Genomic DNA, 23467 nt, shown 5'->3' with positions numbered 1-23467 from the left:
GTCTCAAACAGATGACAACTGGAGGCAGGGGCTGAGCAGGGGTAAGCAGAGTCGATGTCCTTATGCATTATCAGTATTAAGAAAATAGGGCAGAGGGCATAGTTTATGAGTGTGGGGTTTTTTTTTTCTAAGTTTAGTTTAAACTCCTGTCATTGACCTTGAATTCCCTCCTAAGTACTGCATGGAATTGATTTCTCCCCAAAAGGCTGTTAATGGCTTTTCTCTGAGATTCAAGTACTGCTAATATCTGCTGCCACTCCATTATAGTATTTGCTCAATGAGAGGAGCTAATTCCCCCAAATCCACTTCTAAATAGATTCAAAAGAGCTTCCTCATTTGGCCAGGCAGTGCTGGGCTGGGCCTGGAGGCAGGATTTGGGCGAGCAAACAAGCAGCTCATGGGAAGGAAAGATCATGCAGCCGAGTGGGCTCTGTGCCCGAAGGCAGCTCCTTACCCTGCTGCTCCGGCTGTCCTTGAGTAAGTCCATCCCCCGCCGGGCTCTAGGGTCCCAGACTAACTCACGGGCAGACCTGCTCCCAGTCCCTGCCGGCTGCTGGGCCAAGGACAAGGAGCGCAGTGACCAGTTGACACCGGAGAGCTCTGCCCAGTGGTCTGGCATGGCCGATTTCCCAACCTACTGAGTGGAGACCGTTTCCCAGGCAGATGGGGTCCTATATGGAAGCGGATGAGATGGGAGGATAAGCGCTGTGCAGGGAGCCAAGCAAGAGCATCCTCCATTCAATCCAGGCTTTCAATGGTAGGGCAGAAAGAAAGGCCTCCTAGCCCACCCTGGGCCATCTCTGCCCCTGTGCTATACGTATGCCTTTCTTCTATCTCCCCTTCCCCCTGCAAACATCCCACCTGTCCTTCCCCTGCACGGAGAATCTTGTCTTCTCTTTAAGCCCTGGCTCAATGTGTCCTTCTCCGTGGACCCTTGACTGGCCCTCCACGCTCCCGGAGCACTTGGAAGCTTGTGTTGTAATGATTTGTTTACAGGACTGCCTCCTTCCATCCACAACAAACCAGGCCTGCCTGCCCGTCCCTGTTTCTTCTGCCCAGGGTCTGCGGCACAGTAGGCAGACAACAAATGGTTGAATGAGAGTCTCTCTTCTGTCCTGAAGATACTAGAAGGAGCACTTATATCCAGAGCCCAAAGCTACTTGCATCCAAGACTAGAGTGCCCTCCCTCATGCCGGTCTGGAGGCTGGGTCCCCACCTTCCCCCAGACCCTGTAGGGACTGGTTGAAGGACGGGCTGTAGCAAGAGGAGGGCCAGTGGCCCTGCCAGCAGCTGGCCAGACTGTCTGCCATCCACAGGAGGAAGCCTACCCACCTACCCCAGACCGGCTCTTCAAAATTGTGCTAGTGGGCAACTCGGCTGTGGGGAAGACGTCCTTCCTGAGGAGGTTCTGTGAGGACAGGTTTGCCCCCGGCTTGGCAGCCACTGTGGGTGAGTTCCCGAGCCCCCCTCTGGGAAGGGGAGGGAGTGAGAAGGGGGCCCAGGAAGGGACTGGGGGCCCGGGGGGGGGAGTGGCCGCGGGACCTGGCTGGTAGGGGGCTGTGTGGGCTTATTCCCCAGTGACGATGGAGCAAGGTCAGGTCCCCCTCCTGCGCAGTGCCGGCCACTAAGCTCATTCCGCACGGAGTGGAGCCACTGAACGCTTCCTTTGTCCAGCCTGAGGGGAGCTGCTGCTGGCAAAGGTGGACTTTGGGCCCCGTGTTCCCCTCTGAGCCCATTTCTTTTTTTATTGTTTTTTCTCCATTTTCAGCAGGGCCCTGAGTCTTCATGCCCCTCCTGAGGTGCACACCCCCACACCACAAGCCCTGCCTCCCCCGTTTGCCAGCAGCTTCCTGCCCTGCCCCTCCCCATGTGCGCGCGTGCGCGCGCACACACAATTCAGTAGAGGGATGGGGTGGAGGACAGTGCTGTGGGCGACTCCATTTACCATCACATCTTACCCATTCTGCATCCCAGACCTGCTGGGTGACAGCTGGATTTCGTCGTGGAAACTCATTAGGCTCAGCTATTAATGGACGATCATGGCTTAATGTATTCCCATTATTTCAGTAATATTTTATTCAGAGAGAGGCCTTTGCGCCCTTCACCCAAAGTTGCTCATTGCATTGGAAGATGTAGGAAGACCCAAGAGCATACTGACCTTTTAGCTTCTACCTTTTGCTTGAATCAGTCAAGCAAAAAAATAAATCCACTGAGACACTACTATGTACCATTTAGCCACAGTGATAAGGAAGCTGTATTTGAAAATATATTGATGTGATCTGCATATTTACCATGGGCTTTTGTATTTGTCATTTCAATCTATCTTCGCACAACCCTGGGAAGAAAGTACTGTTATTAGCCCAATAGCCAGATCAGGAAACTGAGGCCCAGAGAGGTTAAGAGGCTTGTCCACGTTCCCTCAGCTGGTTTAGTGCTGATATTGGCCCCCACATGCCCCTTCTATACCATTCCACAGTATCTCCTAAGCATGTCGAGTTGTGTGTGCTCAGGGCACAGTGAGCAGTGAGGACACTTGCCCATAAGAGGTTGGCACGGGTGGGTACAGGCAGGGGACGCTGCTGAGACTTAGTGAGATGTCAGGAGTCGTGGATCTTCCTCTCGGCTCTGCCACTGATCAGCTGTGTAATCTCAGGAGGACATGTTCCCCTTGGGGCTTTAAGTTTTTCCTCCTGGAGGATTTCCTCCTGGATCTTCCTCCGGGTCACCCGAGACAGCTTCTAAGCCTGGATTATTTTTGACCTTCAGCTGTCTGACAAGCTGGCACTATAAGACAACTTCCCTTGTTCCAGAACCCTGCCTGGGGAGGTTCCATGTTCTTCCCCTTCCTTCCAAATGTGCTCCTGCAGGTGGGTCTCTTCCCACATGCTTCAGACATCCCGTTCTTACTGTTGGGTCTTTTCCTATGTTGTTATCACATCTGGGACATTCTCCTGTCACCTCCCTTCTGTCTCATTCCACCCAAAGACTGAGAACATCCTCAGATGAAGAGTCAGTCCCCTGACAGGATGAAGGGCAGAGCCTATGACCCAAACCTGGAGAAGTCTGGCCTTGCTAGCCTTGAGAGGCATGGCTGGGAGTGAGCCCAGTGTCCTGCAGGAAGCGATGGCTGCAGGAGGAGGACTCACCTTCCTGGGGGCGTTCCGTGGTGTAGACCCCCACAAGTCAGGGCCCCAGCACAGGTTCGTGGGAGACAGGGGGTGGATGCCAGGCCCTTGGTCCTCAGAGGCATCTCTCTGAGCAACGTGCACAGTGTGCCCCCCCTGTCGATGAAATCAGGGAATCAGGGTCCGTTTACATTTCCAACTTGTGCCCCTGAGCTGGAAGCCTCTGAAAAAGGAAAAATCAGACTAATTTGCACTTCCCGGGAGACCAATTATGGAAACACCTACAATTTAGGAAGGGAAAAATATCAAAGATTCCAAATCAGGAATGCCCTTCATCACACTGCTCAGAACATGCCGGAACAGCAGCTGAAATTAGTTTCCCTGCCACACAACGTGCCTTGTTCTGGTACACATGTCAGTAACAGATGTCACACCAGCCACCAGAAAGATGCTCCCTTTAAAGAGACAGAAGAGCCACAGAGTCCTGCTCTAGGGCCAGAGCAGTCCAACCCTAGCCTGGGGCTCTGGCCACCCACCACTGTTAAGGGCAGCAGCACAATCAGCATCAACACAGCACAAACAGGGACTCAGCAGTTCCCCCATCAAAGGGGACTTCAGGTCTCCCGCTCCCTCATACGGACATGATCCGTCCTGGACTCTTGGCTTATGCACAATGTAAATGCTACAATACGACAGTGTGACTTGGGGACACTCTGCCCACCCCACCTTAGGACCAGCTGATTCCTTCAAAGGCAAGTGCTTGAGTCCCGTGGGTGTCCTGGAGATGTCAAATGATGGTGTCTATAGAACATCGGAGCTCATTTTGTGAATGACAAGACTGATTAATAGAAGCTAAAGGTCCCTGGAAACCAGGACTCCGAGTCCTGTGCTCCTTCCACTGCCCCACGTTGGTTCACAGCCTCCTGCCTTAAATCACAGGCCACCGCCCAAGGTGTTTCTTCCAGAAGTTTTTCCCAACAGGAATGCACTCTGCCCTTTTTGGCCACCAGTCTGCTTTCTATCCCACTCCTCATCTCTACTGAAAAATCCCTAGAGTTTTTCTCCATGGCAACTTGCTGACCCTCCCCCTTCCCAAACCCCCCCACTCTAAATGATATCTTGAGCCTGTCTTGTCCAGAAGGGTTAACATCAGCCATCTTGGAGTCCATCAACCCAGCTGTAATGCACACCAACCCCCAACAAGACAAGACACAATTCTCAGTGACGGGGACCCCTAACGTCCAGCTGTCATTCAGGGACAAGTTAGGTTGCAAGTTGGGGGTCACTGCCATGTGTTTGTTGAATGCTACAGCTGAGCTTCAAGATTATAAACATCTGACCGATCCCTCTACACCCTCCATCACCCCTCATTTGCAGATGAGGAGTGAAGCCCCCCCCAAAGTGATGTAATGTCATCAAGGTCGCATAGCTGGTCAGAGGCAGAACTGAGACTGGGACATACAGCTTGGGTTGCCCGGCTCCCGAAATGTTAGAACTGGCTGTGGTCCTGGAAACCAGTTTATTCCAGGCTCTCTGGTCCCACGTCATTGTGTGTTGCCTGTTCTGTTGTGTCTTCTGCCACCGCCCCCAGGCTGCCCCTGAGGGCTTCTCAGTTTCCTTGGGCTCTGTCTGAGGTTGCAGAGACAAGTACATCGTGTACCCAGCAGGGACTCTCAGCAAGCTCACCACGGCACAGAACCCCTTTTGCCAGTACTCTTGTTCCCTGCAAGACAAGCTCCCTGTCCTCCAGCGAAGTATTTAGCCAGTGAGATAGAGCAGGACCATGACCACAGCCAAGACCCAGCCGCCCCAAGCAGCGCCACCTCCCCCTCTGCCTGCTTGCCTTTCTGTTCCAGAGAGGGCTCTGTCCTCAGGGGCTTTAGACCCTCAGCCCGCTTTCATATCAGGCCCTGAAGGTGTGTGGACTGTGGGTGGCTCTCTCCTGAGTTATCAGAAAGCAGGCAGCTCCTTCAGTCCCCCAGAGAACAGACAGGGGAAGCTCTTCCACTTTTCGCTAAGAAGAAAACTCACCCCTAGAGTCAGCCCAGCCAGTCATAATCCATTTTGTGGGGAGCACTGAGCCCTGCACTTCCCAGGCAAAATGAGGCTGCCAGGTATCCCTGTGCGCAGGGCACTGCTGCAAAAAGAATGAGCCTCAGAGCTAGGCTTGCAACTCGCTGTAGCTGCTGCCCAACGTGGGTCCTGTGCGTGAATGTGTGTGCGTGTGTGTGCATGCATGTGTGTGTGCATGAGCGTGCGTGTGTATGGATGTGCGTGCACGTGTGTGCCGGTGCAGGTGTGCAGGTAACACTCACGTGGATGTCACAGGAGCACTGTGAGGATGGAGAGATGGCACAGGAGACCTAGAAATACCAAGCATTCTACCAACTGGACAAATCGCTTTTTTTCTTTCCCAGATGCACGAATGCACTCCCCTCTCCGGCCCTCCCCTGTGAAGCACAGGGCCTCTAGAACCCCTGTGGGTCTGACCTTGTAGGAGTGGAGGACTCTTCCCCCCCTGCCTTCCTGCCACTCCTGGACCCCTAGAGCACTAGGCTTTGCCTGGAGGCAGTGGCTGGGGTGACCTTTCCTATTTACTGCCTCTCTGGTGTGTCTTTTGTCTCTCTCTCTCTCCAAGCTTCTGTTGCTGTCCTGTACTGAGCCTTCCAGGGCAATTCGATAGGATGTCCCAACTCCTTCCCCCTGGGCCTTTTTGAAGGTGCCAGGTGATGCCCTCTGGTTCCCGGATCAGATACCATGAGGGGGAAAGACTTTTTGAAAAGTGTTAAGCATTTGTGAATATTCTTACACAATGTAGGAAAGAGGAATATGTTCTCAGAGCAGTGGCATTAAGGTCTTTATCTCTGCGGGCCGCTGTGGGGTCCAGACCTTGTCTCTCTGGTCCGGGCTCTGGGTAGGGTCAAGGCCACAGAGAGATGATTTTGACTGGCCCAGTGGCTAGGATTAGGAGCTCAAAACCCATCTCAAGGGTGAATGCTGCTTTTGACTCCCTCCCTTACCCCTTCTCTTCTCTTCTGACCCTCCCCCTACCTGCCCCCCCTCCCCCACTCCTCCACATACCTTTGCATTGGCCGATGGAAGTCTGAAAGTATGATCCATCCCTCCAGGGATATTTGAATTTTGTTAGGGGAACTTTGAAAAGGATTTCAGGGAGTAGGGGGAGAAAGAAATAGGAGGACTGTCTCCTCCACCTCCCTCTTTGCAATGAGGGAGTAAATTCATGAAAAACAAACAGTTATCTTTGCCTTGGTGTATCGTTTCTACACATGTGATCTCATTTGAACTTTGTCATAAAATCCCTAAAGAGGGTATGGATTACATTAGAGCGAGAAACCTACAGTTCAGAGAGGCTAAGTGATTTGATCCACACCCCACAGCTGCTAAGTGGCAGAGACAGGACCAGAACTCAGGTTCCATGCCTCCCCATCCAGTTGCCCATGTCCCCTCCCGGGAGGACTGGCACAGGGAGGCTTGTCGCCCGTGGCCTCACGTGCTTCCGGACATGTGGGGGTGTCGTTTTCTGATCTGGAAGTGACAGGCTCATTGCACCCTGCAGGCATCGACTATCAGGTGAAGATGGTGTGCGTGGACGAGTCGCACGTGGCGCTGCAGCTGTGGGACACAGCAGGGCAGGAGAGGTGAGAAGCGCCCCCGGCCAAACCCTGCCTCCTCCACCGCCCACTGAGAGGGCTGCAGGTGTGGGCTGCGGGGGAGGCCATGCAGCCCCTGACGTGTGGCCCTCGGTGGCAGGTACCGCTGCATCACCCAGCAGTTCTTCCGGAAGGCCGATGGTGTCATCATCATGTATGATGTCACCGCCAGACAGTCGTTCCTGTCGGTCCGGCAGTGGCTGAGCAGCGTGGAGGTGAGCTGGTGACCTTGCTAGGAGCACTGACCCTGAGTACTGCCTCCCCCTCGTCCCTGCGCATCTCCTGCCCGGCCCTCTGCTCTTCCGAAACCTGATTCAGAAGCCGCCTTCTCTGGGAGCACAGCAGTTCTGGCGTCCAGATGGACATTCACCCAAGCCCAGCACTCCATGTCATTACAGTCGCCAGAAGTGCCTTGAGTGAGAGGGCTAGGATTGGGGGAGGGGCTCAGAATGGAGAGAAACGGGTGTTTAAACTGAGTCTCACCCATGTTCTTCCCCCTTTCCGCCCTCTGTGTTGTTCGGGCTCCTGTGGGCCCTGCTATGCCCAGCCCAGAAGTGGTTCCACACAGTGTCTTGGGGCCTCTGTCACAACCCTTCACAAGAGTAGAGGTTGATCAACAATGTGAGGGCCCCCGGCTTACCCCAAAGTCTCCCTGGGCAGGGTCCCCAGGCAATAGCCCTCTTCTTCGAATCTGGATAGGCTGTAAAACTCCACTCTCTTGATTCATACTTGCAGTAAGTTGCTTTGTGGGTGCTTTGTGCATTCTGACCATCTGCGTGTTTTTCCTCTACCACTCAGATGCGGCCTTCTCAAGGCCAAGGTCGGGGTGGGCAAGCCATGTATTTATTTGACAGGGCCTCAGCGGAGTCTTTAACAAAACCATCAGCTAGGATGCCCCACCTCCTTCCACCTGCAGGATCCACGCGTTGTTCATGTATTTGTCTAAAGCACTGCCAGGCACTGTTCTAAGCTCTGGGAATTACAGCAACAGATAAGAGATAAGGTTCCTGTCCGTGGAGTTTACGTTCAACGCTCCGCTCAAGCCCCTAAGACCTGGCGTAGTCCTTACCTACGTACCACACTGTAGCTCTGCTGTGAGGGGCACGGCTGCCAGCCCGGCTCCCTGCTGCACGCCACGCCAGGTCTCCTGAGAACTGACACTGTGTCTGTCACTGTGTACCGGAGCTTGGCATGGGTCCCCGCGGAACTAGCCCTCAACAGATGCGGGAGGCATGAATGGATACTGTGTCGTCGTGCGGGCAGAATCCTGGAGTTGTTCATTTCTTTATCCTTTTGGCCCTAAGATCTGTGATTCCTCCCACCAAAATCTGTTTCTCGTAGCGTTTAGATTGGCTAGGCCACTCCTTTCTCTGCTGTGAATCCACATCCCTCTAATTTCCAGGAAAAAGAAGGAACAAGAGTGGAAACCAGATTCAAAGGTTTCTCTGAAATTTGCTTCATACAAATTGTTTCTCAAAAATGATTGTGCTTGAGAAACTTACAGTAGAGAAAATGTAAGTTTTGACATGTGGTAAATGGCTCTCCGCTGAGCTAATGATGGCGGGGATATCTGGAAGCAATTCCTGTTTAAACTTTGGAATTTATGACATGATTTTTTTTACTGATAGTGCGGCAGATTTCTCTTCCTCACAGAAGTTAAGCACCAGAAGAGACGTTAGGGATCTGGTGGTTCTCAAACTTTCTTCCTTGGAACCCTAGGAACATAATGACTTCCCCCAGGAACTGGAGAGGGAGGGCTCATCCCCCAGATCAATCAGAGCCACTTCTGCTCCATTCCGTTTTCTCTATTGGAAGTCCAGGCACAATTTTGTTAGACAAGAGCGTTTCCCTTTGAAAAATCACTGATCTAAAACAGCCATCTCATTCTCAAGGAAGACATGGAGGCCATGATGTCTGCCTCACCCTTCTCTTCCCAGCTATGCACATTTCACTGTCCCCTGATAGCGACATCTTGAGAAAGACTGGAGCAGGCAAAGGCAGTTCAAGTAGTCTGGGATGAATGGGATGGGTAGAGGAGGCAAACTTGCAGAACCGTGCTCTCTGCTCTCAGTAGGGGCTGTTGCTTCGGAGGCCCCAGTTTTGCACCGAGAGCCCGGGCATCTAGCTGGGGAGGCAGAATATCAGGTTGAATTTGGTGGCGGTGGTGAGGCGAAGAAATAGCAGAGGGCCACCGTTGCTGCCAGAAGCACGAGTTTGGTCATTCTCCGGAAAACTGGGCCAAGCACCGGATGTCTGGCGTATTCCCAAGTCCAAGTCGGGTAGGGCTGGAAAGCATTGGGTCAGCACGTACCCAGCAAGAGTCCCCAGGGAAAGCCTAGTGCATCGATGGCCCAGGAAAGCCACGCGGAAATGCAGTTAACTCAGAATTCTCCAGGTGTGGGTGGGGCTTTTCTGTATAATTTGGAGTTTGACTGTTCCTTCTTGAGAATAGCAGCAGAAGGTACAGGTAAACGCTAAATGGGGATGCCAAACCTGGATAATCAGGATCACCTGTGGTGCTTTCCAACAAAACAGATGCCAGGCCTTCTCTCCCAAATAGGATGATTCAGGGTCTGGAAATACAATTAAGGAAAAAAAAAAAAAACAGTTCCCCAGGTGATTTTGATTCTCAGCTGCCATGATTCCATGCCGGAAATGTGCTTCTCAAAGTTTAGGATGCATAGGAATCTCCTGGGGACCTTGCTTAAAATACAGAATGGAGGTGCAGAATCTTAGGTAGGCCCCGAGGCTCCACATTTTCTAACAAGTTGTCAGGCGAGGCCAGTGCAGGCAGGCCGGGGACCACACTTTGAGAAGCAAGGCTCTGAATCGCTTTCAAAGATGTCTGTGCTCTTTTTGCAAGAATCCGCTGAGCGTCACCCACCTGTGTGGCACGGGTGAGGCGCTCTGGGGGACTCGGTGTGGGGACCCAGTCCAGTGGCCCAGGGTTTGGAGGCAAGTGCAGGGGGCGGTTGTGTGCACATGTGAACAAGTGTCAGGCGGTGGAGTGTGTGTCGAAGGTGTGGAACAGTGGGATCAGGAATGCAATTATTCTCAAGATTCTTGAAAAGCTGAAGTCATTCTGCCTTGGCAACCAGCAATCAGAGGTGTCAGGTGACAGATGAAAACCTGACACCTAATTTGATCAGAGGGAACTGAAAATAATAAGTACTTTGTATTTGTGGAGCACCTTATTTTTCCATAGAGCTCCAAGCACTTTGCCAACTCCCTCGCCTGGGAAGGGAGGGTGGAGGGGGAACTTTAATAACAGGCTTCAGGTTCTGAAGCCTTATTATTAAGTGAATGCTGGCCAGCTGTTCGCAGCGCCCCTTCCTCCCGCAACCTGAAAAGCAGTGTAAGAAGAAAGGGCTTAAATTGCCACAGATTATACGTGGCAAAGACTCACTCTTGGAAGAGGTTGTGTGGGGTGGGAACAGATGCTGGGGGCGGGGGGGCTATGGAGTTTCCTGAAGAGGAAGTTCTTACCATCCCAGCTTAGCACTTCCTGACCACGAAACTGGCCAATCACCCAATGACAGAGTGGACCAGAGGCTCTGAAGGGTTCCTCCTGGCTCCCACATCCTTACAGCATATGGCATTGATCCTCTAGCAGAGGTGGGGGGGTCCAGGATGGAGCAGGAGTGTCCGCAGGTGAGAGGACCCTCGAGGATCCTTCCAGCCCTGACGGAACCAAAATCCTTTGGCGCAAGAGAACTTACTAACGCTCGTGCTGCTTTATGAGGTAGGAGAGCCCCAGCCCCCACGGCTGGCCCATGCCCCACCCACCCTCATGTCCCCCCCACCCCTAGGCAGCCCTACCTTGGCCCCAGCATCCTCTGTGCTGATTGTCCCATCATTTTACATTCCCTGTGGGCCTTATAGCACCTCAAAGCAGATAGCCATTCCTGGCACCTCGGTATCCCCAGCCTCCCCCCACCTCCTTCTCATCTTTGCTGGGTACAACTGGTTTAACTGGTCTAATCTAGAGAAGAAACTGGTTGCACTCCCAAGGGTCCCGTGTTGAGACGGTGGGACAAACTGGACATTCGGAGACTTTGGGGCTGTATCAGAGAAAATCGGATTTGGAATAAGCTCTAAACAGGTCGGTATTTTCCCCAAATCCAGTTTGTAGGTCGTGAATGTCTGCAGTCCTGGCATGTTGAACTTCCCATTTCCATCTTTTGTCACTCCGATGGCCCTGTCTTGTTAGGCCTGTAAGTCAAGGAAGTGGAAAATGACCAGAGTCATTAAGCCAACAGCAGCAGCGTCCCCAAACTGGGAAAAAACCTTGGAGATTAGTCTAATGCAGCCTCGTGTTTTATAGATGAAAAGTCCTGCAATCCAGAGAGAGGAAGTGACTTGTCCAAAAGTACCCACAGCTTGCCAGACGCCCAGCCAGAGCTGGAATCTAGGGCTCTCCACTGCGTTATGCTGCATTATGCATTATGTGACAAGAGCATCACATGGTCCATGGGTGAAATCTGCTTCTGAAAAATAGGTGTTCATTTCTTTTTCAGTCCTTCCCACTTCCGCCTCAAAGCAGAACGCTTCGTTAGCTCAAAGGGGCCAAGCCCACTTTCGTCTCCCCTCGTGGACCACTGGCTAATTCTCATTCTGTGATCTTTGCCATTGGTGGCAATGTACAGCTCAGAGCAAAAAATAGCAGTTTGATTTTTTCCCCCCATGTTCCAAGTTGAGCTTGAAGTGCTGGCAGTTTAAAACAAACTACACAAATAAATCTTGTTTTGACTCATAGTCCAGGGGGTGGATAAATATGGAAACCCCCAAGATATAATTTTGCAGTCATTTTTTTCTTAGCATAACTACATGCTTTAATGTGCTGAGAAATTTTTTGTTCTGGCTCCAGAGAAATAGCAGCACTATCCTGGCTAAGTGCTTTTTCTTGCCTCCCAGCAAATGGATATTAACACACACACACACACACACACGCACACACACACACACAGACACACAGACACACACACACACACACACACACTACAGCCAACCAACCCAACAGCTGCACGTTCTGAGCTGAATGCCAGTCCTCTGCTCCAAGTTGACAGCTCATGTTATTTAAAGTCAGAGGTGGGTAATCTTTTGAATTTCAACATGTCTGTCTTCCAACAAGCCCAAGTTCAAAAGAAAGGCGACTAAAGTGGTTGGAGGTATGGCAAGGCTTCTGTGTTGGGTGTCAGCGGATAGGAGCCAGCTGTGTAGGTCCATCACATAGCTCATAGAATAGAGTCTGTGAAAAGGAATGATTCGGATGCCTGCCCCCCAGAGGTCGTGTGCCCGGCCAAGCAGCTTCAGTTCCTTCCCTCTGACCTGCCATGCCTACAGAGTTCTACCAGCGTCTATAGAAATGTCACCAGAGGTGGGGTGGACCTTAGACTTGATTGCCAAAGGAGGTGCACTGTAGACTTTTCAAAGGAAGCATTGCTTTGTCTGGTGGGTCACGACGAGCCTCCTTGCGCCAAGCAATATGCAGGCTGAACAAATAGCTGGGTGCATGAAAGTGTGAGGTTTGGGCCGAGAGCTGAAGACTGGAGGTTAAAGTCAGAGGGGACCATGAGACACCTACCCTGGCCCCAATCCTCCCCATGGCCCTGTGTCAGAGCCTGGTGTTGGGCCAGGGTTGATGATGACTGACTCCCATGATGGATAGAAGACTCTCTGGCCTTGTATGTGTACTCACTTATTTTTGCCATATCTTTGAAGATACGCCAAATTCTTTATCAGTGGCAAGCCAGAGCCCATGGAAGGGAAGCAAGTTGTCCACAGTATTTGCATAAGAGAGGAACAATGCAAAGAACAGAAGTCGTAGCTCTAGCTGGTGTTGTGGGGTGGCTTTTTTCTGCTCCTTCTAAGATGTTTTATTTTTATATCCAGGAATTGCTTTAAAAAAGAAGGCTCCCCCCCTTTCCCCTAGAGAGGCAGCCCTGCTGTTTGTGGTGCACAGGGCTCAGATGCCGAGCTTGTGACTCTTCCCTACCTGATCCTATTTGGTCATTTGGTACCACCATCCCCTTTGCAAGCGAGGAGACTGAAGTCATCACCCATTCCAACATACCTGAATCGGGTTCGAATTCTGCCTTGGGATTTCAAGTCTGATGCTCATATTTTCAGAGTTTCCATGTCAAGAAATCCCACAAGCCTTAGTCATCCCTCACACATAAATCTACAAATATCTCTCATGTGCTCTACACAGCAAGCCTTTTGGCCCATTTCCCTGCTTCCTCCTCTTTTTTTCCTTTTCTGTGAAAAAGTCTTCGCACAAGTTTCTGTGGCACAACACAGTCAGAAAATGGGGCTATTCCCATTACCCAACACGCTGGTAATAAGGAGCCACAGCATGGTCTCTATGCCATAAGTGGTTTCTCATTTGCAAATACTTGGAATAGGGTGCGATCCACTTAGCACCTCAACTGCAGTGCACATAATTTGATCTATTTTTGATGGATCAGAAGACACATTCCAAATCACGCAGTGCCTTTGAGCCATCGTTACCAACATGAATTACCGTCTGACCGTGGATGAATGGAAATACCACTTTGAGAGAGTTCTAGTTAATAAGACACGAAATAGCGGAGAGTTCACTGGAAATCAGAATTTAGAGAAAAACGGAGAATCGTGAACCCATATACTAAAGGGTCCTCATAACTCCATGACTTTGTTATTCAGTGTTCTTTCCGATTCTCTGAGCCTTAACATTCTCATCAACTAAATGAGAATTTTTTTCACTACGGAACTGCAATAAAAATGAACGTGTAGATGGAGGAGCCATGGAGGCTTAATTTCAAATATAATTGTATTCAGGCTTAAAGCAGGTGCACCTATTGGATGGACTTGGGACATGTAATTGAAGTGGTGAGATCAAGTGGCTAAACTCTTGGCAAAACTGTAAGCAGTTGTTGGCTTCTATCATTCCCCGCCTCTATTTCATAAAACATTTTAGCTACAGTGAATAACTACTGGTTACCAAATTATTATTAAAGGCCCCTAATTTAATATCTCACTAAGTAAAAGTAACCACCTGCTTACATGTGAATATTACCATATTTACTCACTTAATAGCTGCGTACCGTGGGCCCGTCCTCCTGAGAGGCCCGTGAGGTACACACATTTCACAAGGGAGGACTCCCCGGGGCACAGACTCCAGGGTGCGGGCCCCTGGCTGATATGCCACAGTCACCGGGGGAGTAGACAAGGCTGACCCCGTGAACATGCCTGTTACTTGTGGTGCAAGGAGTGGAGGTTGTACGGCACCGAGCTCTTCCCCACGCAGGCTTCTGTCTGAGCCAGAGCATCCGGAGAAGGGATCTGTATTGCCCCGTGCGGCGACCTCCAGTTCCATATGCAACAATCATAGACTGGCCGCTGGGGACCTGATACCATGAATCAGAATTGGACCCAACCCTCAGGGAGCTTATGTGCCCAGTATGAGTCCCCTGGAGATGCCACTTCTGATCAAAGCAGCCCCAAGAACTGCGCCAAACCACGTTGCATTAATTCCTTTGCTTCATTCTGGTTCATTTAGACTAAGTCTGGTCACTTAGGAATGCTTTCAGGGATGCTATCAGTCCTGGAAAAGGACACATAGTTCACCAGTGTCTCCTGTGCCCTCATCCTGTTACCCCCAGCACACCTGGGGAGCTTGCGTGTCCCATCCAGCAGGGGTGAGTGGGGAGCGGGGGGGGGGTCACTGCACAGCTGAATCTGGGAGGCAGCCGGAGACAGGCCTGAGGCACCTTGCAGAAGCCTTGCAAACTGAGGCTTTTCAGGAAGGTGATGCTCCCTCTCAGCTTTTGGGATGACTATATTCTCGCCTGGCCTGTTGTGGCAGCAGGGGATTCGCAAGCCAGATTGTATCTTTCCCGCCAGCATTTTAAGCCTGCCCTTCTGGGGTTTCCTTATGGATGCTTCTCTCAGTTGGGGGATTATCTGTTCTGCAGGAAGCTGTGGGAGACTACATTCCTGTTCTTCTGCTGGGCAATAAAATTGACAATGAGAAAGAGCGGGAAGTTCCGCGAGGCCTCGGAGAGCAGCTTGCCAAGGTAAAGAGCAAACGTTTCCATCTCTCTGGACAGGGTGGGACTCTGAGAGCAGTCAGGCCTGTGCCCAAGAGCCTTGGTGGGAGCTTTCTCTGGAAGCCCCCTGGGAAGGAAGCAAGTGGGCAAGGTGGGTGTCCTGGCATCCATCATGGGACTGGTCCAATTCCTGCGCACGTGGAACTTTCTGTAGAAAGCCACACGTAGCAAGATAGAGTTGGCCGAGGATGACTAGAGTGTGGGGAGTTTTCCCAAACTCTCTTCCTTGGGACTCAGAATGACAAATTCTTAGATAGTAAGAGGTTACTTATGTAAATCCCCTATCTGATACTCAAATCCCTTCTTCTGTGTTTCCACTTGATCATCTCCAGGGATGAAACACTCACTATCTGTTAGGCAGCTTGTCCTTCTTTGAAGAGCTCTGTTAGAGAGCATATCCATTTCTATCAAGATTGAGCCCCAAGCTGTGAACTTGAGATAAACTCAGGGCATGAACTCGAAAACCTAGCATTATAATAAGCATCAGCCCCTTGCCCAAGCTGGGGACCTATAAGTCTTGGTGGAAATCAGGCAGCAAACAATGCTCGCTCCTCGGCTCCTCCTGCCTCTGAGTGGTTTTCGGGAAACTATGTCTGGGAAGATGGGGGTGCTTTCCAGCCCCAGGATTCCATACTTTTTAGTGTGTGGGGACTCGCAGCCCCCGAGCCTGGGCAAACAGGCACAGATGGTAAGGGTCAAGGAAAAAAGGAGGAAGAAGGGTGACAAGGTAGGTGCCTGTCTGCCATCCCTTATCCACAATACTGAAATTTGGAAGAACTCTGCCCATAGAAAGGTTTCTCGTGTCTCATCTGGCAGAAAGATCTGACCAGAACTGATGGGAAGCTGTTTATGGTCTTTGTTTACCTTGCTTGAATGAATTTTCAAATGTTTCACTGAAAAAATATTAATATGTTGATTATGGGGTTCTGTCCCAGACCCATGGAGGGTAATACAATACACGGTATATACGTCTGCTATTTCTCTGAAACTCAAAGTCTCTGGATGCCAAAGTACACCTGGATCCAAGAATTTTGATTAATGAACTGCAGACCTGTATTTGTATCATCCCATTATTTTCTTTTGTCTTTTTATGGTCAGTTGAAAGCAAACAAACAAAAACAAGGCTCAGAGAAATTGTGATTGATTCAATTTATCACACGGGTACTCAGTGGTGGAGTCAGGAAGCAAGCTGGAAGGTAAATCACGTCTTCTAATTCTAGATCCTACGTGCTCTCCCTCCCCCTACCATGGAGGCTTTATTTTTCCACAGACTGACCCACAGTCAGGCTCCAACAGAAGCGTGGACAGCGGCTGGGTGAAGAGGGCAGAGGATGGAGCGGGGCCCCTGGGTCATGAATCAGGAAAGCTGAACTGGGAGCCAGTGTTTGTAGAATCCCCTGATTTGCAAGCCACAGCAGAAGTGTCCTCGCTCAGCTGCCTGCATCCCCACAGGGCATCAGCCTCCAGCGCTCCTTGCCCTTAGCACTGTCCCGAGGAAGCAGGAAATCTATGAACAGGAGTGATAAATGCATGTAACAATGAGCCTTGCCCAAGAGCCCCCACCATGCAAGCAGCACAGCCTCTGCTTACTGAGGTGAGGGGCAGATGTCCCGTGGCACCAACGGTGGCAGCCTAGGCAACTGGAATATTAATTAACTGGTGTGAAGGAGATTTTCTACTGGAGTGCCTTAGTGACATCTACCCCAAGGTTCACGGAATGCCAGTGTCCTGGGAAAAGCCCCACTATTAGCTACATAAGTTACTGAATGAACAGACCTGCCATTTGTACCATGCCCTTAGTTTCCCTGCCTGGGCAGTGGGAAGAAGTGGCCCATCCTGGCCTTTGTGTCTTTGTCTGCGTCACAGGCTGGTGTGAAAAAGAAACGAGCATATACATACGTGTGAGCAATTTGGGAAAGCATAGAGCACGAAGCAGCATGCTGTTCTGTGTTTTACAATTGTTATAGCTCACCTGGGAGATGGTTACAGAGCTCGCCTTGGATAGGAAGCGCGAGAAGAGGGAAATCAACGTCCTCATACAGAGTGGGGAGGGAGAAAGGAATGAAAGGGGTCTGCAAGGGGAAGTGAGGGATGCGAGTAGGTGCAGACAGTGTATTCTCCCACCTCCCATGGTTCCGTCGAACTCCCCCAATACTCTTTCTGTCCCCTCTATTTTATGATTCCAGGAGAAAAAGCTGATCTTCTACGAATGCAGTGCCTATTCTGGCCACAACACCAAAGAGTCCCTGCTCCATCTAGCCAGGTAAAGAGGCACATCCCAGCAGACAAGGGCCGGTGGGAAGCACTGCATTCACCTCTGTGCGGACCATACTCCATCTGTCTGCTCAAGCCTTCTGGGTAAAGGGGCTGGAGGCCTAAGCCTTTGTGTGGGATTCAGGGACAGCCCTCTGAAATACAATAAGAACAAAAAAGAAAGCCTCCCTGCCTCTCACCCCCACTGCAGTCTTCTTCTGAGTCTTAAAAGCTGCCTTTTTCCCAGGGATCTTCTTTTTAAATGCAAATGCTTCTGGGAAAGGTCATATCATAGGTCCCTGAACACTGGCTAATATCTTAGCAAGGATTAGTTGGCAGCCAGCTGGAAACAATAACAGTTATAATACAGGCTCCAGGGGAGGGGCTGGAGAAGCCAGGGAGAGGAGGGGCTCTTTGGGGACACTAGAGGCACCAAGGGAACAGTGCTCAAAGGGTTAGTTCCACCAAAAGACTGTTTTCATAAGCCTCCTCCTACACCGAAATTTAAAAAAATCCCAAAACCATAGAGGGTCCTATTCTCAATACTTGGACATTCATTCATTTATTCACTTATTTATAGGCATTCATTTCATTCCATCTATCCACCCACCCATCTGTTCATCCATCCATCTACCCATCCATTCATCCACCCATCTACCTATGCATTCATCCGTCCATCTCTCCATCCATCCATCCATCCATCCATCCATCCACACACCTATCCATCTATTGAGAACAACATTGTCTATGCATTGGAGAGGTAATGGAGTTATGGAATATCATGGGGAAAGTTGTAGGCTTTTCTCTGACACTGATTCGTAGGCCAAGTCAGTCTACCTCTCGCAGCTTTGCCCCAACATAGGAACATCAATCATACCATCCCTGCCAACTCAGGTTGTTGTAAATATCAAGAGATGCTAAAGGTGAAAGCACGTTGAGGGTATAAAGCAGGGATAAGAAACTTAGCACTATTTTTAATCCCTCACCTCCTACATTTAATCTGGAACTGTGGCAACATGGGACAGATCTTCTGCAGAGTTAATAACCAAAAAGTATATTTTTTGAGTCTCTACTGTGTGCCATGTACTATGATAGGCTACAGAGACAGAGAGACAAAATATACAGTCTCTGCCTTCAAGCAGCTTTCTCTCCTGAGGGAGGCACCTGGGGAAGCAGTTCGTTCTGACATGGGATGATGCAGTTATAACAGAGGAATGGTCAGAATGCTGTCAGAGAGGCTTTCACTACCTGGAGAATCAGGGGAGGCTTCTTGGAAGAGGTGTCATGAGGGATCCATATTGACTCAACGTACCTATACTTCCCATGGGGAGACTTAGAATACTCTGAGGCTCTGGTGAGGCTGAGTTCCCTTCCTATCATCAGATGGCCTATAACCCAAGGAACTAGCAGCTCTCCACTACTGACACTATACCTTCCCCTCTCCCAGGATCCTCAAGAAACAAGAAGATACAGCAAGGGAGGACACAATACAGGTTGACCGCCCTGCCAAAAAGAAATCTTGCTGTGGCTGATAAGAGTCCTCCTAGGCCTGCTCCCTGCAGGCATGAGGTCATAGGACTTACCCCGAATCCTGCATAGGGGCTCCTGCTTGGCTGTTTCCACCACAGACTGGCTAAGCCTTTGTCTCTGTCAGTGACTTGCCTCCACCAACAGGAAGGGAAGCACGTCCAGTCAGGAAAGCTGCTTTCGGAGCATTTTGGAGTCTTCTTTCTCTTCTCTCTCTAGATCCCAGGTGCCCATTTTCCCCCCAGCTTGGTTTTGTGGGGAAAAGAAACAGATGGGCTTTTCCAGAAAAATCACCACATGCCTTCTCCACCTCCCTTCTGCTCCCCTTGCCCTTAGGAGCTGCAGCACCGTGGTTGCCATGACAACTGCGCAGGGGCGACTTGCTGCTTCCTGTAGCCCAAAGATACAGTTTTCAGGCAGAGCCAGGGCAGTGGGTCTTCCTTTGGCTCCTGTTCTCTGGGTATCAATGGGATGCTCTAGGCGTATGCTTCATGGACCTTGAGATGCCTACGTGGTATTGAAAAAAGCAAGCCAGTGCATCCACATTCTATTGCACACCCCACCCTCAGGGGTCCTCCTCCTTGCCAGGCTGCAGAACCCAGCCTCTCAGCAGCCGCCATGCCTCCTGTATTTGTCCCGTTGGGGTCTCTGGAATGTGCCTTACAAGAAACCCACATCTTCTCCTCTTAACCACCCACTCATGACCCTGACTCCAAGGTGGACTGTGGATGATAAATGTGTGCCTGGAGTTAGGGAGTGGGCTTACTTCCTACTTAGACTAAGAGATGAAAAGAAAACGAGGGGAAAAACCCATCTGCTGCTAAACAGAGCGACCATTTCTGGAATATAAATAAGGTATATATAGCTCCAAAAAAGCCATTTCCCAATGTTTCTGAAAATAGCTCTTTGAAAAATTGTACATGATGATTAATAGGGTAGATTGACATGCAGGCAGTGAGGCCCAGCACCAGGTCCATAGTTACAGATTTCGTTTTATTTTATTTTATTTTATTTCCAGAAGACTGTATTTAAAAAAAGAAAGTGTGGCTGTGTTGTTGACGTATAGCTGGTGTTTGAGAAGTGAGCAGAGTATAGCTGCAGGCTTCAGCACCCCTGGGACTTCACCAGAACAGGGCACTTGCATTACGGGGAATGATCCCATGTGTGGTCCCTTCGTCTGGGTGGTGGTGAGTTCCCAGCCCCAGCAGGGCTCCAGCATCACTGGCTGGCCGTCAGGGGGGCTGGCAAGGGGAGGGCATACTTGCCCTGGGTGGGAGCTTGGATGAAAAGATCATAACTCTAGGGCTGCAGGCCCAGCCCCACAGGAAGTGAGTAGTATCTGTAGCCAAGCAGGACAACATAGAAAAGGAGAGGAGCAGAAAGTGTCCATGGCCTCCAAGAAGATTCAAGACAACTGTACACAGCCAGCCAGGCAAGAGTCCATCCACTGGTCAGAGTTCCCAAGGGTGTTCCCTGTAGCCTCCTTCTCAGATTCCTAAAAAAGTCAGGCACCCATGGGTCACTAGGCAAGTGCCTACCTCCTATTTGCAGGATTTTGTCTCCCTCACTGAGTGCTTGGAGGCACCAGAGAGCCCATGGAGGGTGCAGGACAAAAGCCAGCACTGAGCACCAGGAGGTGCCCCATGAGCGTGGGTCAGTCAGCCCCCTGCCTGGGCTGCCATCTCATCAGTAAAATGAACGGTGGGCTCTGTGATGATTCTCACTCTTTTTGCTCAGAATGCTTGTGATGATTCCTTCATTTTCCAACTTAGGCTGGCCCTGGTCCCTAGTCCAAATTTGAAGGGAACTCACAGGAAACTCCTTTCTCTAAGAGAGGGCCCTGGGAGTGGTCTCATTTGTGGGATGCAGGGGATGATGGGTCACCCAGAAATGGCCCTCCAATATCTGTGTGGGTGTTGCTGTGTGAATATGTGTTGTTGCGGGGGTGGGGGCAGATAGAGGATAAAGATCAGCATAAAGAAAGTAAACCAAATCTCCTGCTTCTGAAAACAAAAAAAGCAGAGATAATGGTTGGAATTTATGGGGCAAGCAGGCCATACCTGGAGTTTCCCAAGCCTACAGATGCCTTTATCTCCTATACCCAGTCCCTGGCTTGGGCTGCATTTTTTCATTTAGAAAAAGTGCATTCAGGGTTTAGAGCAGGGTGGACTGACCCTAGGGCCTGACCCTACAGCATGTGGGGCAAATCCCCACAAAGCCTCAATGGTCCAGGCAAAGAAGAGAGGGCAGGAAGGGTTTTTAGGCCCCTGCTGCTTCTTTCTCTAACTCCACTTGAAACAAGTATGGAGGATGGGACTTCAGAGAGACTCTGAGAAGTTCTGTGTCCCCAGGTCAGAGCTTCCCCTTCTTTCCCCATTCCCTTTAAGCTATCAAGGTGATCAGAGTCACCCCAGTGGCTGTGAGCCTGTCCCAGGGCCCGGCAGAGTGCTGTCAGAGAAACCTCTGGCTCCAAATCATTTACACTGCTGCAATGATCTTGAGTAAGTCACCTGGCCAGGTTTCCTGTTCGTCTGTAGATCAGAGGTTTCAATGTCTACCTCACACGGACACATTAAGTAGTAAATGAGGCAATGAATGTGAAATACTTAGCACAGTGCCTAGCACACATAGCTGTTAACAGGTAGGGGCTACCATTGTTGTCAACATCAAGTCACTGCCCAGACCACTATAGCCTTGCCCTGATTTCAGATTGAGAACCAGCTAACACCTACCAAGATCTCCCTGTAAGTGGGTGCTCTCACAAATGCTACCTCATTTGAGTAACGAGTTGCTGAGCCCATTTGCCTGGCATGTGAGCTTATTTTGGGCGTTGGCTCTTGGCCCTGTTCTCCTTTGTTCCTGTGGGTTTCCTGGCTTTCCAATCAGTACCCATGTCTTACGGTATCTGTGGTCTGCTTCCACATAATCCACATAATCCACTCTACCTCCCTGCCTGTGGTTCTCCACGATGCACTCAGCAGCTCAAACCTGGTGCTAGCCTGTTTACCTAAGAATGACCTGTGCTCATCACCATCCTTGGCCCCACAGTTTCTTCCCTATTCTGACTCCTCTTGCTGCTTCTTGCATCTGCTGCTACCCTCAGCCCTGAGTTGCCAAACCAGGGGCTTCAGCACCAAACCAAAGCCCCAGTTGTTTTTTGTTTTTAAGATTTATTTATTTATTTGAGAGAGAGAGAGAAAGCACACACGGGGTGGAGGGACAGAGGGAGAGGGAGAGAGAAACTCAAGCAGACTGCACGTTGAGCGTGTAGTCCAATGTGGGGCTCGATCTCACAACCTGAGATCACGACCAAAACCGAGAGTCAGATGCTTTAACCGACTGAGCCACCCAGATGCCCTGCCCCAGTTGTTTTGCTACTTGTCTAGCATTTACCTTACTTGACAGTCTGTTTGGGGTCTTTTCTCTTCCTCTGTGATACACTAGCTTTCTTCCACCTCTTCCCATCCTGCTCTTAACACTTCCACCCAATCTTGGACTCCCCTCTTTCCTACTCTACTCCTTGGGCCCATTCCAGGCCACACCTGTATGTTCTATCAAAAATAGCTCAACCCCTTTTCTCTGTCACTAGTAGTCAATGCTCCAAAGGATTTTAAACCAATTTCAGCTAAGGTATTAAAGCAAATGGTGGTTTAAGGTCTGTACGTATACTTTAACAAAAAACTTTAAAAGAGGCAAAACTCTAGCTCAAGTAAACCCCTAGTGGTCATGGGGGTCAAGTATTTAGGACAGAGCTGCCCTCTCCTAAGGTGGTTTGCTTCAAGTATTTTGGAACTCTATTTCCGGGTTCGTATATGTTTGTAATTGTTATGGCTTCTTCATTATCATTATAAGGTATCTTTCTTGCCTTTGGTAACAATTTTTGTCTTAAAGTCTATTTTGTCTGATATTAGTAGAGGCACTCCAGCTCTCTTTTGGTTGCTCTTGCTATAACGTTTCCATTCTTGTACTTTCTATTTATACTTTTAAATCTAAACAGAGTCTCTTGTAGACAACATGTAGTATGATCATGTTTTTTAATATATTCTTCCAATCTCTGCCTTTTCATTGGAAAGTTTGCTATGCTTACATTTAATATATTGGGTAAAGTAAAATTTATGTCTGCCATTTGCTATTTCTTTTCTATATTTCATGTCTTTTTGTTCCTCTATTTCTCCATTACTACCTTCTTTTGTGTTAAATACTTACTTTCTAGCATACTACTTTAACTATCTTGTTATTTCATTTACTATAGTTTTTTAACTTATTTTCTCAGTTGGTGCCCTAGAAGTAACCATTAATATCTTGGTTTATAACAATCTAGTTTGGATTAACACCACCTTAATTTCAATACTACACAAAACTTTGCTCCTGTATAATTCCTTTCCCCTCTCCCATATGTTGTTATTGTCATAAATTATATCTTTATACATTTTCTTCCCATGAACATAGATTTATTGTTATTGCTTTTATGCAGTTCTCTTTTATTTTTTTAATTTATTTTTTTTAAAGATTTTATTTATTTATTCGACAGAGATAGAGACAGCCAGCGAGAGAGGGAACACAAGCAGGGGGAATGGGAGAGGAAGAAGCAGGCCCACAGCAGAAGAGCCTGATGTGGGGCTTGATCCCATAACGCTGGGATCATGCCCCGAGCCGAAGGCAGACGCTTAACCGCTGTGCCACCCAGGCGCCCCTGCAGTTCTCTTTTAAATCGGATTTAAAAAGAAGTCATAAACAAAAAAAAGGATTCATACTATTTTCTATATTTAATTATGTAATTACTTTTATCAGTGCTCTTTAT

At 49.7% G+C, this 23467-nt stretch overlaps 1 protein-coding gene across 16 annotated transcripts in view; it reads left to right on the top strand.

The window, feature by feature from the left end:
- CRACR2A (calcium release activated channel regulator 2A) overlaps window positions 1–23159 on the top strand; it is a 132196-nt gene extending 109037 nt beyond the window's left edge. For 10 of the 16 annotated variants that reach the window (XM_034644973.1, XM_034644970.1, XM_034644972.1 and 7 more), the window contains 6 exons: window positions 1317–1449; window positions 6703–6784; window positions 6897–7011; window positions 14752–14853; window positions 17073–17149; window positions 18587–23159. In XM_034644973.1, the coding sequence (XP_034500864.1) occupies window positions 1317–1449; window positions 6703–6784; window positions 6897–7011; window positions 14752–14853; window positions 17073–17149; window positions 18587–18671 (594 nt within the window). In that variant the 3' untranslated portion in view covers window positions 18672–23159. Of the gene's footprint in view, window positions 1–1316; window positions 1450–6702; window positions 6785–6896; window positions 7012–14751; window positions 14854–15984; window positions 16083–17072; window positions 17326–18586 lie in introns of those variants that run through there. The other 6 variants (XR_004621189.1, XR_004621192.1, XR_004621190.1 and 3 more) reach the window with 6 other exon arrangements.
- The last annotated feature ends 308 nt before the right edge of the window (window positions 23160–23467 follow it).

The sequence above is a fragment of the Ailuropoda melanoleuca genome, chromosome 16 (assembly GCF_002007445.2).
Source record: "Ailuropoda melanoleuca isolate Jingjing chromosome 16, ASM200744v2, whole genome shotgun sequence".
NCBI lineage: Eukaryota > Metazoa > Chordata > Mammalia > Carnivora > Ursidae > Ailuropoda > Ailuropoda melanoleuca.
The sequence above is the reverse complement of the archived record's forward strand: the minus strand, read 5'-3'. Positions and strand labels throughout refer to the sequence as shown.